The sequence below is a fragment of the Lithobates pipiens genome, unplaced genomic scaffold, assembly GCF_037356315.1.
Source record: "Lithobates pipiens isolate NorthernLeopardFrog02 unplaced genomic scaffold, aLitPip1_a1.2 Scaffold_18, whole genome shotgun sequence".
NCBI classification, from domain to species: Eukaryota; Metazoa; Chordata; class Amphibia; order Anura; family Ranidae; genus Lithobates; species Lithobates pipiens.
In genome coordinates this window covers 293,973,867-293,986,217 of record NW_027507758.1, presented here as the reverse complement: position 1 = coordinate 293,986,217, position 12,351 = coordinate 293,973,867, and the positions used below count along the sequence as shown (strand labels likewise).

The 12,351-nt window shown below is 46.3% G+C and overlaps 1 protein-coding gene across 1 annotated transcript in view; it reads right to left on the bottom strand.

Moving 5' to 3' along the window:
* CD164 (CD164 molecule) overlaps positions 1–10,829 on the bottom strand; it is a 67,584-nt gene extending 56,755 nt beyond the window's left edge. The window contains exon 1 of the mRNA XM_077487142.1: positions 10,557–10,829. Within this exon, the coding sequence (XP_077343268.1) occupies positions 10,557–10,626 (70 nt within the window). The 5' untranslated portion in view covers positions 10,627–10,829. The remainder of the gene's footprint in view (positions 1–10,556) is intronic.
* Positions 10,830–12,351: the final 1,522 nt, after the last annotated feature.

Below are 12,351 nucleotides of genomic sequence, written 5' to 3'. Positions count from 1 at the left end.
AGCCAGAGGACAACCTATTCCCACAATTAGGACACTTTTTGCGGCCTGTCTTGTCTTCCCTTGGGATATCTTTAGCCTGAAATAAGAAGACAAAGGATTTCTTAGCGTCAGCCCCATGTCCCTCCTTCAATCACCAAGTGCAAACAATCTCACTGTGAGTAAACCGCCACCGTGGGGCACTACAGGACCCAGCCTACAAACACCACCACTCCACCAGAGTAATAGCATGCCCAGCAGCCTACCTGGGATTGGCTGGTGCCTGTCTCCGCCGGAGTATCCTGGGGAATAGCCTCCATGGTCCCCCTCTGATGCTCCCGATCCCGCCGCTAGTCCGGTATTGCTGGACGCTGGTCGGGCTTCACAGGCACAGCGCTGGCTCTCCCTCTCCTCCTTGTACCTTTAGAGACCCGGAACCGGAAGTCTCGGCACGCAGTGATGACGCGGTTCCGCCGGAAGTGACGCTCGGCGTCTCCGACCCCACTGCAACAAGGAGCTGAGATGGAGGTTCCACTCACCGCTCCTGGGGGAAACCAGCGCCATTCTGCCCCTGGCCACCTCGGCACTGGAAGGAGGAGGGTAACGGGTCTGCTCCGAATCAGCTGGACGGTACCCGAGCCGTTTAAAAAAGGTATGGACCCAAAACTGCAGCCAAGGAATAGGACCCGGTCCCTCATGGCTACAGGTTCTCAGGCAGTCCCTGAGAGGGGCCTTCAGGTTCCTGGCAACATGTTCCTCCGACGGAGGAAACACAAATGACTGACCAGGGACCTGAGGGACCGCCTTTTGAACTGTGGCAATGTGTTTCCTGGGTCGATGGGAGGAGCTCCATCTCTCAAGGGCTGTCCTGGAAGAACACTTGGGAAATCTATTTTGCTATATTCTCTTTACCCCTGCAGGGGTAGGGGCCACTGGTGAGTGCATATACCTAAAGGGGGAGCACTAGAAGTCACATCACTTGGAAAGCAGCACAAGTCACTTTTATGGGAATATGGACACTTGATACTGAAAGTTTTTTGAGTGTATGTATGCACACATATACAAAATATTATATATATATATATATATATATATATATATATATATATATATATATATATATATATATATATATATATATATATATATATATATATATATATATATAACTGCAATTTTGAATTTTGTTTAGGTACAGCGTCGTACAACCACACAAATGGCCAGGTCATTAAGGAAGCAAATCCTTCCGGGGCTGAAGTGGTTAGTGTATAGAACGCATTAAAGCGTTTTGATTATTTATTTATTTTGGTTAAAGGATCCCCCCCCCCCCTTCACTTACCAAGCGCTAGAGCGATAGATATTTTTTATTGCTTTTAAGCGTAAATGTGAAATCTGATGTCTTTTTGACCCCGGTTCTCACATTAAGGTCCTGTCATGCTTTTTATCTGTTACAGAGGATGTTTACATTCTATGTAATAGGAATAAAAGTGATCCAAAAATCATCGCCTATGGAGATATTTAGGTGTCAAAGTTTGTCGCCATTCCAAGAGCGGGTGCAATTTTAAAGCATGACATGTTGGGCAACAATTTTCTCCGTGTAGCATTATCCTTCACATTATAGAAAAATAATTGTGCTAACTTTACTCGCCAATATCAGCTCTCAGGGCAGCACAGAGTTAAAGTTGAGTTTTTCCATTAAGCAGTCAGCAGTGGGCTCCTCTCCCAGCAGGCAGCACAGGGAGTAATGACGGCTGTGTATGGACTCTAGGCTCTAGCTAAAAAGTGTTTTGCCTGTCTGCACACACAGCAGAGATGATTGAGGGGGGAAGAGAGTAGGCATGGCCAGCCGCACACCTACCTCCTAGGTCCCAGTCAAATCTCCACCTGGAAGTCTGAGCAGTGGAAAGGCTGAGGAAGGAAGCATTCCTGCATACCCAACACTCCCCTGCGGTGGTACATCCAAGCTGTTACTCACTCCATGCATGGCAGACTCCACAGATTCAGCTCCTCCATACACACAGATAGCTAGCGGCAGCTGCCTCTGGTTATGTTTACATTCATCTGTCAATGGGAACCCCGCTAACTGATGAACGAGTTAGTTGGCCCCGCTCCTTAACAACTCATAATTGCTGCATTCTTTTGTATACATTTCAGTAGTCAGCGGGAGAATTCCTGCTGACAACTGAGCCAGAAGGTTTTAAGTATCGGTGCATTTTCACCAGTAGCGATACTTGTGTAAATGCCTAGTATCTAGACACCAGTATCGGTGCAACCCTGGTTCTAAGTATTTTTCTAGCAAAAAAATAAAAATAAATGTTTAACTTGTAAAACAAGTGTAAAAAATAGGCTTGGTCCTTAAGTGGTTAAAGCATGTTAGTTATACAGCACAGTGCTTGTGCTGTGTAATCTGCAGCTCTCTAACCTGTAAACTTGGCTGATCCTGTGTACCCCTCTCTGCTGACTACAGTGATCAGCGTACGTCCCTACGTCTTCCGCAGCTCTGTCCCCTCACCCCTCCCTGCCTGTAAGCTCTGTGTCTGTCTCTGCCCCCGCCACCGCTATTAGTACAAATTAAATATTACAAGTGGTCACTGCCAGCCCCTCTATTATAGCTAGGCATACCACACTGTTCAAGTAGTTTATCAAAACGAGGAATGTAAATACCTTTTTAGAGCCATCTTCAGGCCAGTCACATGACTCACGGATGCTCTAGACCTCTGTCCCAGGGCTTCGGCGGGAGGGGCTGAGCAACCACGTGATTTCCCTGGGTGACATCAGGAGGGAGATCTTGGTCCCTCCTGCCCTGGATCGAAGGTGTAGAGCATCCGCGAGTCATGTGACTGGCCTGAAGATAGCTCTAAAAAAGGTATATACATGCCTCTTTTTAATAAAAGACTTACACAGTGTGGTATGCCTAGCTATAAAAAAAGGGGCTGGCAGTGATTTGCAGTTTTGGGTTAACAACCACTTTAAGATAAAAACACCTTCTGCCTTTCCAACCCTTTAAGCTAGCCATACAGCTTAAAGCGATTGTAAAATGTTCCTTTGTTAAAAAAATAAAAAAAAAAAAAAAAAAAAAAAATAATAAAACACTCCACGCTACACTTACCTGCTCTGTGCAAGGGTTTTGCAGTGTGGCCCCAATCCTTTTGCAGTGTGGCCCCAGTTCCCCAGCAGCACTCTTCTTCATCAAATGCCCCCATGGAGAGCCTCTGTCCACGGGGGCACTCGTGAGGGCACGCTCCCAGGCCCTGCCGCTTCATCCATTGACACAGACAGCAGGACTTGGCCCCGCCCAGAGGTCCCGTGTCACTGGATTTGATTGCTATCAATCTATCCAAGAGGACCCATGACTGTAGCTGGAGCTGCTGTGCTCGTCCCCATCACTGGAACGATCGGGCTCAGGTAAGAAAGAGAAAAAAGGGAAGGAGGAGGGGCCGCTGCAGCGCAGAAGGTTTTTCACCTTGATGGTAAAAAAAACATGAGTTTACAACCCCTTAAGGCTGCATTCACACCTGAGCGTAGCTTTTCAAGCGTTTTTTGCGGCGTTTTTTTACCGCAATTCGCGGCATTTTTTACCGCGATTCGTGGCGTTTTTTGCCGCATTTTGTCACAAATTTCTGCAGGGCAAAAGGTCACCAATGTTAAAAGAAAAACGCCCAAATCAGCCCGATTCGCGCGACAAAAAAGGGTCCGGAACTTGTTTGAGCTTCAGGCGTAGGGCTTCAGGCGACTTCGAGTGGAGATGTGAACCATCTCCATTGAGAATAATGGATTTTTTCCCCTCCAGCGTTTTGTAGCTTCAGGCGTCAAGCTACAAAACGCTCAGGTGTGAATGGGGTCTTAATGTCTTGTACACACGATCCGAAACTCGGACTACAAATACCGCTTTCAAAGAACATACGATAATCTGATTTAGGGTTGCAATTAAAGATTATTTTCATAATCGATTATTTATTTATTTATTTTTTTGGTTAATTGAAGAAAAGTGTGGTGTTCAATTTAGTTAATATGTAAAGTTTAAAAAAAAAAAAAAAAGCCAATTTATTCTTTGCTGTGGTAAAAATAAACAACTATATGGTTAGGGAGCAAAATATCTAATCCACTCTGAGAACAGACAGAAGAGATATACTGTATATACTATTAGAGGAGAGATCTACAGTATATACTATGAGAATATATACTGTACATACTATTAGCCCCCGTTCACACCTATGCGAATCTCCCTATGGAGCCGGTTCACATATCTCCGGGGTGGCTGTGGAGCACACTGCAGAAAAAAACGTGCGAGTCTTTGGCTCCGTTTCAGGGTCGAATTCAGGCAAAGAATCGTCCCTGAAATGGGGAACAGGGACGCACAGTGCTCCTGTGCGTTCCGCAGCAGGTTATAGTGTGAACCCGGGCTTAGATGTCTTTTTTTGAAGGAAAAAAAATATAATATATATATATATATAATTTTATTAAGAACGTTTGTTCGATTTTCTAATTGTTAGTGGGTCAAATCGACGTTCATTTTCAACCACAGTGACGGGAACATTTGGAAATAAGACTCGGTACACACCTATGCAGTTTGCTTTTGATCCGTTTCTGCAGTGAGTTTTGATTTTTTGCACATGTGATTTTGCTGCGATTTGCGCGTTTGCATTTTTTTTTTGCCCAATTTGTTGTTGGGCAGATTCTCCATTGAAGTACCGTATATACTCGAGTATAGGCCGACCCGAATATAAGCCGAGGCCCCCAATTTACCCCCAAAAAAACTGGCAAACTTATTGACTCGTGTATAAGCCGAGGGTGAGACATGCCTGTCCATCCCTGTGTGTGTGTCCGTCCATCCCTGTGTGTCCGTCCATCCCTGTGTGTCCGTCCATCCATCCCTGTGTGTGTGTGTGTCCATCCATCCATCCCTCTGTGTGTGTGTCTCCATCCATCCATCCATCCCTGTGTGTGTGTGTCTCCATCCATCCATCCATCCGTCCGTGTGTGTGTGTCTCCATCCGTGTGTGTGTGTGTGTGTGTGTGTGTGTGTGTGTGTGTGTGTGTGTGTGTGTGTGTGTCCAGCCTACCTGTGTCCCGAGCCTTTGTCCCGAGCCTCCGTCCCGTGTCGTGCCTTGCCTTCGTCCCGTCCCGTCCCGTGCCGTGCCTTGCCTTGCCTTGCCTCCGTCCCGTGCCCTCTTCGTCGGCGGCCATTGTAAAATTCAAAAGCCGCGCCTCCTCCTTCGCCTGTGATAGGCGGAACACTGAATTTCCCAGCAGCCTGTGTTCCGCCTATCACGGACGTCGTATCATCCTCGTCCGTAGTACGAGGATGAGACGATGCCCGTGATAGGCGGAACACAGGCTGCTGGGAAATTCAGTGTTCCGCCTATCACAGGCGAAGGCGGAGCCGGAGGCGCGGCTTTTGAATCATAGAATGGCCGCTGTCTGTCTGCTCGACACGCTGATCGAGCGGGCAGACAGCGATGACTCGAGTATAAGCCGAGGGGGGCACTTTCAGCCTCAAAAAAGAGGCTGAAAATCTCGGCTTATACTCGAGTATATACGGTATATTGAACCAAAAAAAAGCAGTTTTCTGACTTCCTTTACAGTGTATAATCAGCTTTAAAAACGGTCACCAATTGAAGCAGGGGCGTATCTACCATGAGGCAAACAAGGCATTTGCCTGGGGTGGCAGTTTTTAGGGGGGCTGGCATTGCCCACTTCATCCCTGCAAGATTCCTAACATTCTTTGCAGATGAGTGCACCGCTCCATGCTGGACCTGACAGCAACAACCTGTGACTCTTCCCTCCTTCTCTGTGCTGTACCTGCCTCACACTGGATTGGGCAAATCCAAGGCTCCCCCCCCCCTCCACAGCCGCATCCTACTTCCTAATCTGTGGCCGTAAAAAGGGGGGGGGCTTGCCCTGCTGATTTACAGCGGGCTTCCCGATCCATCCCTGAAATTAAACAGTTTAAATTGCCATTTTCCTTGGCAGAAAAGGATAGGAGGGTTTGTTCCACTTTAAATAGCATGGCCGGAAATAAAGATACTCATCTTTGAGTTAAAGTGTTGTGAACTGACCTTATAGTGTGTCAATGGCTGACTAATAAATACAGACGATGACTGACATAAAGAGTATCAAACGAATGTATAACTGACACATTTTAGACTGATCTCTTCAGACTATCCTATAATGTGATGCAATCTACTCCATTACTTCAGTCAGTCAGTCAGTCTTCTCCAATGCTTCTTCCTGCACACTTGGCAAGGCAAGCATTACTATGCTGGCCTCATATGGACACTAGTCTCCTTGGTAAATGGGGAGCCACCTGCTTATTCTCCATAGCTCTGGTACCCACCATTATGTCTTCTTACAGAAACAGGGATAGCTACGACAACTTTGAGAGGTCAGAAGCAGTCATTGTTACCTAAGGTAGCGCTAATGCTCCAATCCCTCAAGCATGCTATTAACACCCTATACATCAGTAGTGGGTAACCTGATAGCCCTTGTACACACGGTCGGAGATTCCAACAACCAAATCCGTCGGATTTTGTCCGAAACTGTTGCATACACACAGTTGGACAAAGTTGTCGGAAAATCCGACGTGATGACGTTATTTCGTTACGATGGGACTACGTTCAGGCTAGTAGCCAATAGCTTTGATGTAGGAATTTGATTTGAGAATGCGTGGCACTTTGTCCGATCGGAATTCTCTACACATGATTGGAGTATGTCCGATCGGAGCATTTTGTCGGAAAATTTTACCAACAAGTTGGAAAACTTGGTCCGTCGGAAACAGTCCGATGTAGACCACACACAGTCGGAATATCCGACAAAACGGTCCGATCGGACACATCCCGTCGGAATCTCCGACCGTGTGTACAAGGGCTTAGATTCAAGGGTCTCACCTTCTACCCAGTTCTCTCTTAAAAAGAACTTGTGCTTTGCCAATTAGGATCCGAATTGGCATCATGTACGTACCTTTCTTTTGTTGTTATGTTTAGCCTGCCTGAGCAAAGAGTGTTGAGTACAACTCACAATTTGGAGCTTACACTGGGCAGAGGAATTTTTCCCTGTCATGTGACAGCACTAGGAATCTGAACAGCCAATTGCCAAGCAGCATTGCTGTCACAGGAGAGAAAGGCGAGAGAGTCGCATGCTCCCCAAATCCAGAGATACCCAGCATTTTACCCTGCGGCAGGAGAGTGTAGAAAAGGTATGTGCTTTTGGTTGGGCAAGCATAAAAGTAATACTGGGACTATATGGGTGACCATGGTCGCTTTATACTGAAAAGTTTACCTACTCGTTTTTAGCAACCTCATTTACACCACACCCAACGTGTTATTAATAAGGCCTGTATTTGTATTGCCTGTGGCCTCCTGGCAGCTGATCTTTCCCCATTAATGACTTTCCATACCAATCTTAGTACAGGCAGGGTTTTGTTCACTTTTTGAGTCCAGGTCCACCTTAAAAATCATTCATGCAGCCTTAGACCGTACCTTGTGTAACATTTTCTTATCAACCAAGGTAATAAAGAAGTGTATAGTCATAGGGTCATAGCATGCAGTCAAACAGGTGCGTGCCCTTGCTGCATTTCTACACAAGAATTAAGGGTTTTTTTTTGCACAGGGAAAAGTTCCTCATACCTTACAGGAAATATATAGAATTCCACCACGTGGTAATTTGTTAACGAAAACTACGCTCAGTGTAAAATGTACACAGAAAAAGCAGCACTCAATCTGCATACTAGACAAATTGTATATTAAAAATAAAGGTGTGCTATCCCTTTAAATTTCATAGAATCAATATTAAAAAATCTTTACACCAAATAGTTCAATCAAAAAACCTATTTGCAATACAATCTTGTACCAGCAAAGTGCCAAATAAATGAATTATTCTAATACAAATTCACAGATACTGGGTGCAATGAAACGTGCAAGAAAGTGCTGTAATAAATTCCACTTCAGTGTCAAAGTCCCAATTCCTTGCGTCACACATGTCTTACCAGAAAGGTTGATCTCTAGGGGAGAACATTATAATAAATATAGGTACTTGGCCAGTGGGCGTGTTGATGTCACTGCTAGCTCCGCCAAACATGTTTAGTCACAATAAATGTCAGGGAACAGGAACTGTGTTTTGTGAATTTGAATAAGTAGAATTTATTAGGTAGATTTACTAATGAAAAATCCAGGCTGCATTACAATTGCACTTGGAAGTGCACTTGTTGTAGATCCAAGGGGAAGATCTGAAATGAGAGGAAGCTCTGCTGATTTTATCATCCAATCACGTGCAAGTAAAAATGTGTTTTTTTATTTTCTTTGCATGTCCGCCTCAGATCCACAGTGACTGCACTTCCAATGCAAAGTGGATTTTCCTTTAGTAAATAAACCCCTTTGTCTATGTCAAATAACAGAACCAAGCAGATAGATGCAGATGCACATCTGTCAGTCCTTGTGGATGGACCCTTCACTTCATTATTTAAGTGGAACTGCATCAGTATCATGACGTCAGCAGCATTTCCGCTCTGAAGGTCCAGCGATAATGCCGGACCTTGCCGTAACGGTGGACTTCCACACGCATTTGACGTCATCGTGCTCTGACCACTCACCGTGCCAGACCTGCAAACCCAGAAGAAATGCAGAGGGAACATGTCAGCTCCCTCAGTGGTGACCAGGAGGTGGTGCGGGTGCTTCCATCTAAGGTAAATACTTCCTAATGAGCTAGTATGCGGTGCATATTAGTTCAGTGTGCCTTTGCCTTACAGGTTTGTTTTTTTGTTGAGGGCATCCAACCACTTTAAGCTGTGCTCACACAGTTCAGCCTTCATCACCAGCACGGCCTATGTGTGCCAGGATGACTGCTGCACGTGCCCTGAGGAGACTTCAGAACGTTAGTGAGGAGGTAAAGTATGACCAAACCTCATTTGGCTGTACTTCTCCTGTGGGTCACAGGAGTGCACTTTGCTCTGCACTCCTGTGACACATCTTCAGCTGACAGCGGGTGGCTAGCATTACTCAGCAGGCCCAGGCTCTGGAGCAATCAAGACTTTAATGTCAGGATCCATCCAGATGCCTGAAACAGCAGCTGGCTCAGCCTCTCAGTAAACCGCAGGGAGACGGAGCTAGCTGCTCCTGTCACCTCCACAGCCCAGCACAACAGTAAGTGCTAGAGGGGAAGAGCAGAGAACAGTGACTTACAGTCTCCACCCTCTGCACACTGAAGACTGAGAACAGAGCGATCAGTGGTCTTTGCTTGCTCACTTCTCAGTCTTAGAGGCAGCAGGATCCCAATGCTGCATTCACCTTGGAGTGTAAAACTTTTTTTTTTCCCCCGTTTCCAAACTTCTCTTTAGCCTTCAGTTCTGCTTTAACCTGGAGATGTCTTACAACCATCATTAAAGTGAAAGAAAAGATGTTCAGGTAAAGGAACGAGAGATGGAATGAAATTACTTCTGCTCTAAACTTAAACAAAATGTTTCCACAGTATCTAGCTACAGAGGGCTTGTTTTACTCCAGGTTCACAGATCATGCTGCATTGGTGCCAGTTGTTAGCAGATGTGCTAGGGCAGCCCATTTATTTGCATAGACTGCCTAAATAAGGTGCGTACAGCATATCAATGCATGCTGGTTGTTGTGCTATGCTGCGATGCCACGTTGGGGTGTAATTCAGGACGAATAGCATTGCAATGAACCTGTGTGCATTACCACAAATCAGTGGTATGGGTAAGGGCTAAGGCATTTACTGCTTGGTAATATGTAAATACTTGAATGCCCACAGCCTAGCCATGGTTTCTCGTGCAGGTTCACATGACTGGAACACTGGGACCTTGGGAGGCTCTGGAACACTGGGACCTTGGGAGGCTCTGGAACACTGGGAGGCTCTGGAACACTGGGAGGCTCTGGAACACTGGGAGGCTCTGGAACACTGGGAGGCTCTGGAACACTGGGAGGCTCTGGAACACTGGGAGGCTCTGGAACACTGGGACCTTGGGAGGCTCTGGAACACTGGGACCTTGGGAGGCTCTGGAGAACGTCACTAGCAGTAGATACATATGAAATGTCGGAAAGCCCTGGCTGTGCCAGTTGGCACTGCAAGGGGAGCGTGGCTGCCAGTTGAGCACCACGGTTCTTATGAAGGCCATACACCGACTTAGATTTTAGTCATGTCTGATTAACCAACCCGATCGCTTCCAGACATTTACAAGTCACCAAAAATCAAAAGCGATCTCATGATTGTCCATATTAGGCACAATGGGCTGAAAACCAATCATAAGGTTCCAGCACATCTGATCACTTTCATTTCTGAATCAATCCCTTAAAACTGATTGAAAGGAATTAAAATGGCAATACAAAAATCAATGACAACTGCTGGATTGTATCCGAGCATGGAAGCACCGATGGGTAGCATTAGAGTGTAAGCTCATGTGCCCAGGTTTCCTTAGATGATCCCATGACATAGTGATGAGTAGTCATCCCCTGCCCTATGATCTAGGGAGAGGTAAGCAGGTGATCCTCTCTACACCGAGCACCGCCCTGCGGCAGCGCTCCACCTGTCTCCAGCCCCGGGACACACTGCTTCTATAGGACCGGGGCGACTCTTACCGGCAGCGACAGCGGCTGTTATCCCCAGCGCAATCAGGAGCAGCACACATCTCTGCCCGATCCCCGTCATGGTCGTCCCGTGTCACAGCGCCTGTCCCAACTCAGCAACTCTTCCTGCTGCGAGCTTCTCACGTGATCCCACCACCAATAATTGGGCGTGGTCTGTCAAAGAGCGACCACAACGTCAGGACTGTGCCCGTCCCGGAAAGCAGCGACACTCCTCCTACGCCTTTACCGGCAGCTCTAACTTGTCCGCTGAGTTTGTCGCACCTCCCGGTGTGACGTCACTGCGCACGTGGCACTAAGAAAGCGCTCACCTCCTCAATACACCAACTTCACCTTCCTGTCCATATTCCCAGGCCGACAGCGCCACCTGGGGGCAACCCGGAGACATTACCGGTTTATGGCTGATCTGTCATAATCTGGGCAATGAAAAGTCATGGTTGTTCACGATAACCAGTGTTGCCAACCCCCTGAAGTCAAATTTACTGTCAGAAATCATGACATTTACTGACATTTTTTACTGATGCTGCACAAAACTACCTAAAATTACAGTTTTCAATGCTAAATGGTGCAAATATAATTTTTAAACTATAAACATATAACTAGTGCTATTAGCAATGTGTTTAACCACTTTCAGACCGGACCAATTTGCTGGTCAAAGACCAGACCACTTTTTGCGATTCGACACTGCGTCGCTTTAACTGACAATTGCGCGGTCGTGCGTCGTGGCTCCCAAACAAAATTGACGTCCTTTTTTTCCCACAAATAGAGCTTTCTTTTGGTGGTATTTGATCACCCCTGCGGTTTTTATTTTTTGCGCTATAAACAAAAATAGAGGGCCAATTTTGAAAAAAACACATTATTTTTTACTTTTTGTTATAATAAATATCCCCCAAAAATATATAAAAAAACATTTTTTTCCCTCAGTTTAGGCCGATACGTATTCTTCTACATATTTTTGGTAAAAAAATCGCAATAAGCGAATATGATTGGTTTGCGCAAAAGTTATAGCGTTTACAAAATAGGGATAGTTTTATAGCATTTTTATTAATAATTTTGTATTATTTTTTTTCACTAGTAATGGCGGCGATCAGCGATTTTTATTGTGACTGCAACATTGTGGGGGACCCATCGGACATTTTTGACACATTTTTGGGACCATTGTCATTTATACAGTAATCACTGCTATATAAATGCAGTGATTCCTGTGTAAATGACACTGGCAGTGAAGGGGTTAACCAGTGGGCGGCAGTGTAGGGGTTAAGTGTTCCTAGGGGCGTGTTACTAACTGTGGGGGGGTTGGGCTTTCATTTAGTGAACACTGATCTCTGCCCCAATCACATGGAGCAGAGATCAGCGTCACTAGTGGCTAGGCAGAATGGAGAAATGTTGTTTACAACGGCACTTTTCCATTCGGCCGCTCCGTGAGACGATCGCGGGGATGCCCGCGGCGATCGAGTCCATGGGTCCCGCGACCGGACTCACGGGGGTCCCGACCAGCGCGGGAGCGCGCCGCCGGCGGCGCGCTCCCGATGGCAGGGCGGCAAATTTAAAGGGGCGTACATGTACGCCCATTTGCCTGCCCGTGCCATTCTGTCGACGTACATCGTCATGCGCTGGTCGGCAAGTGGTTAAGTTAAACAAAAGCCAACTTTCTTCATTTACATGAAGGTTGGGTTACTATAACCAAGCCAGCACAGAGTTCTCCCTTACATCAGAGTCTTCAGAATCCCCCCTTACATTAGAGTCTGCCAGATTCTCCCTTACATCAGAGTCTGCAGGATTCCCCCTT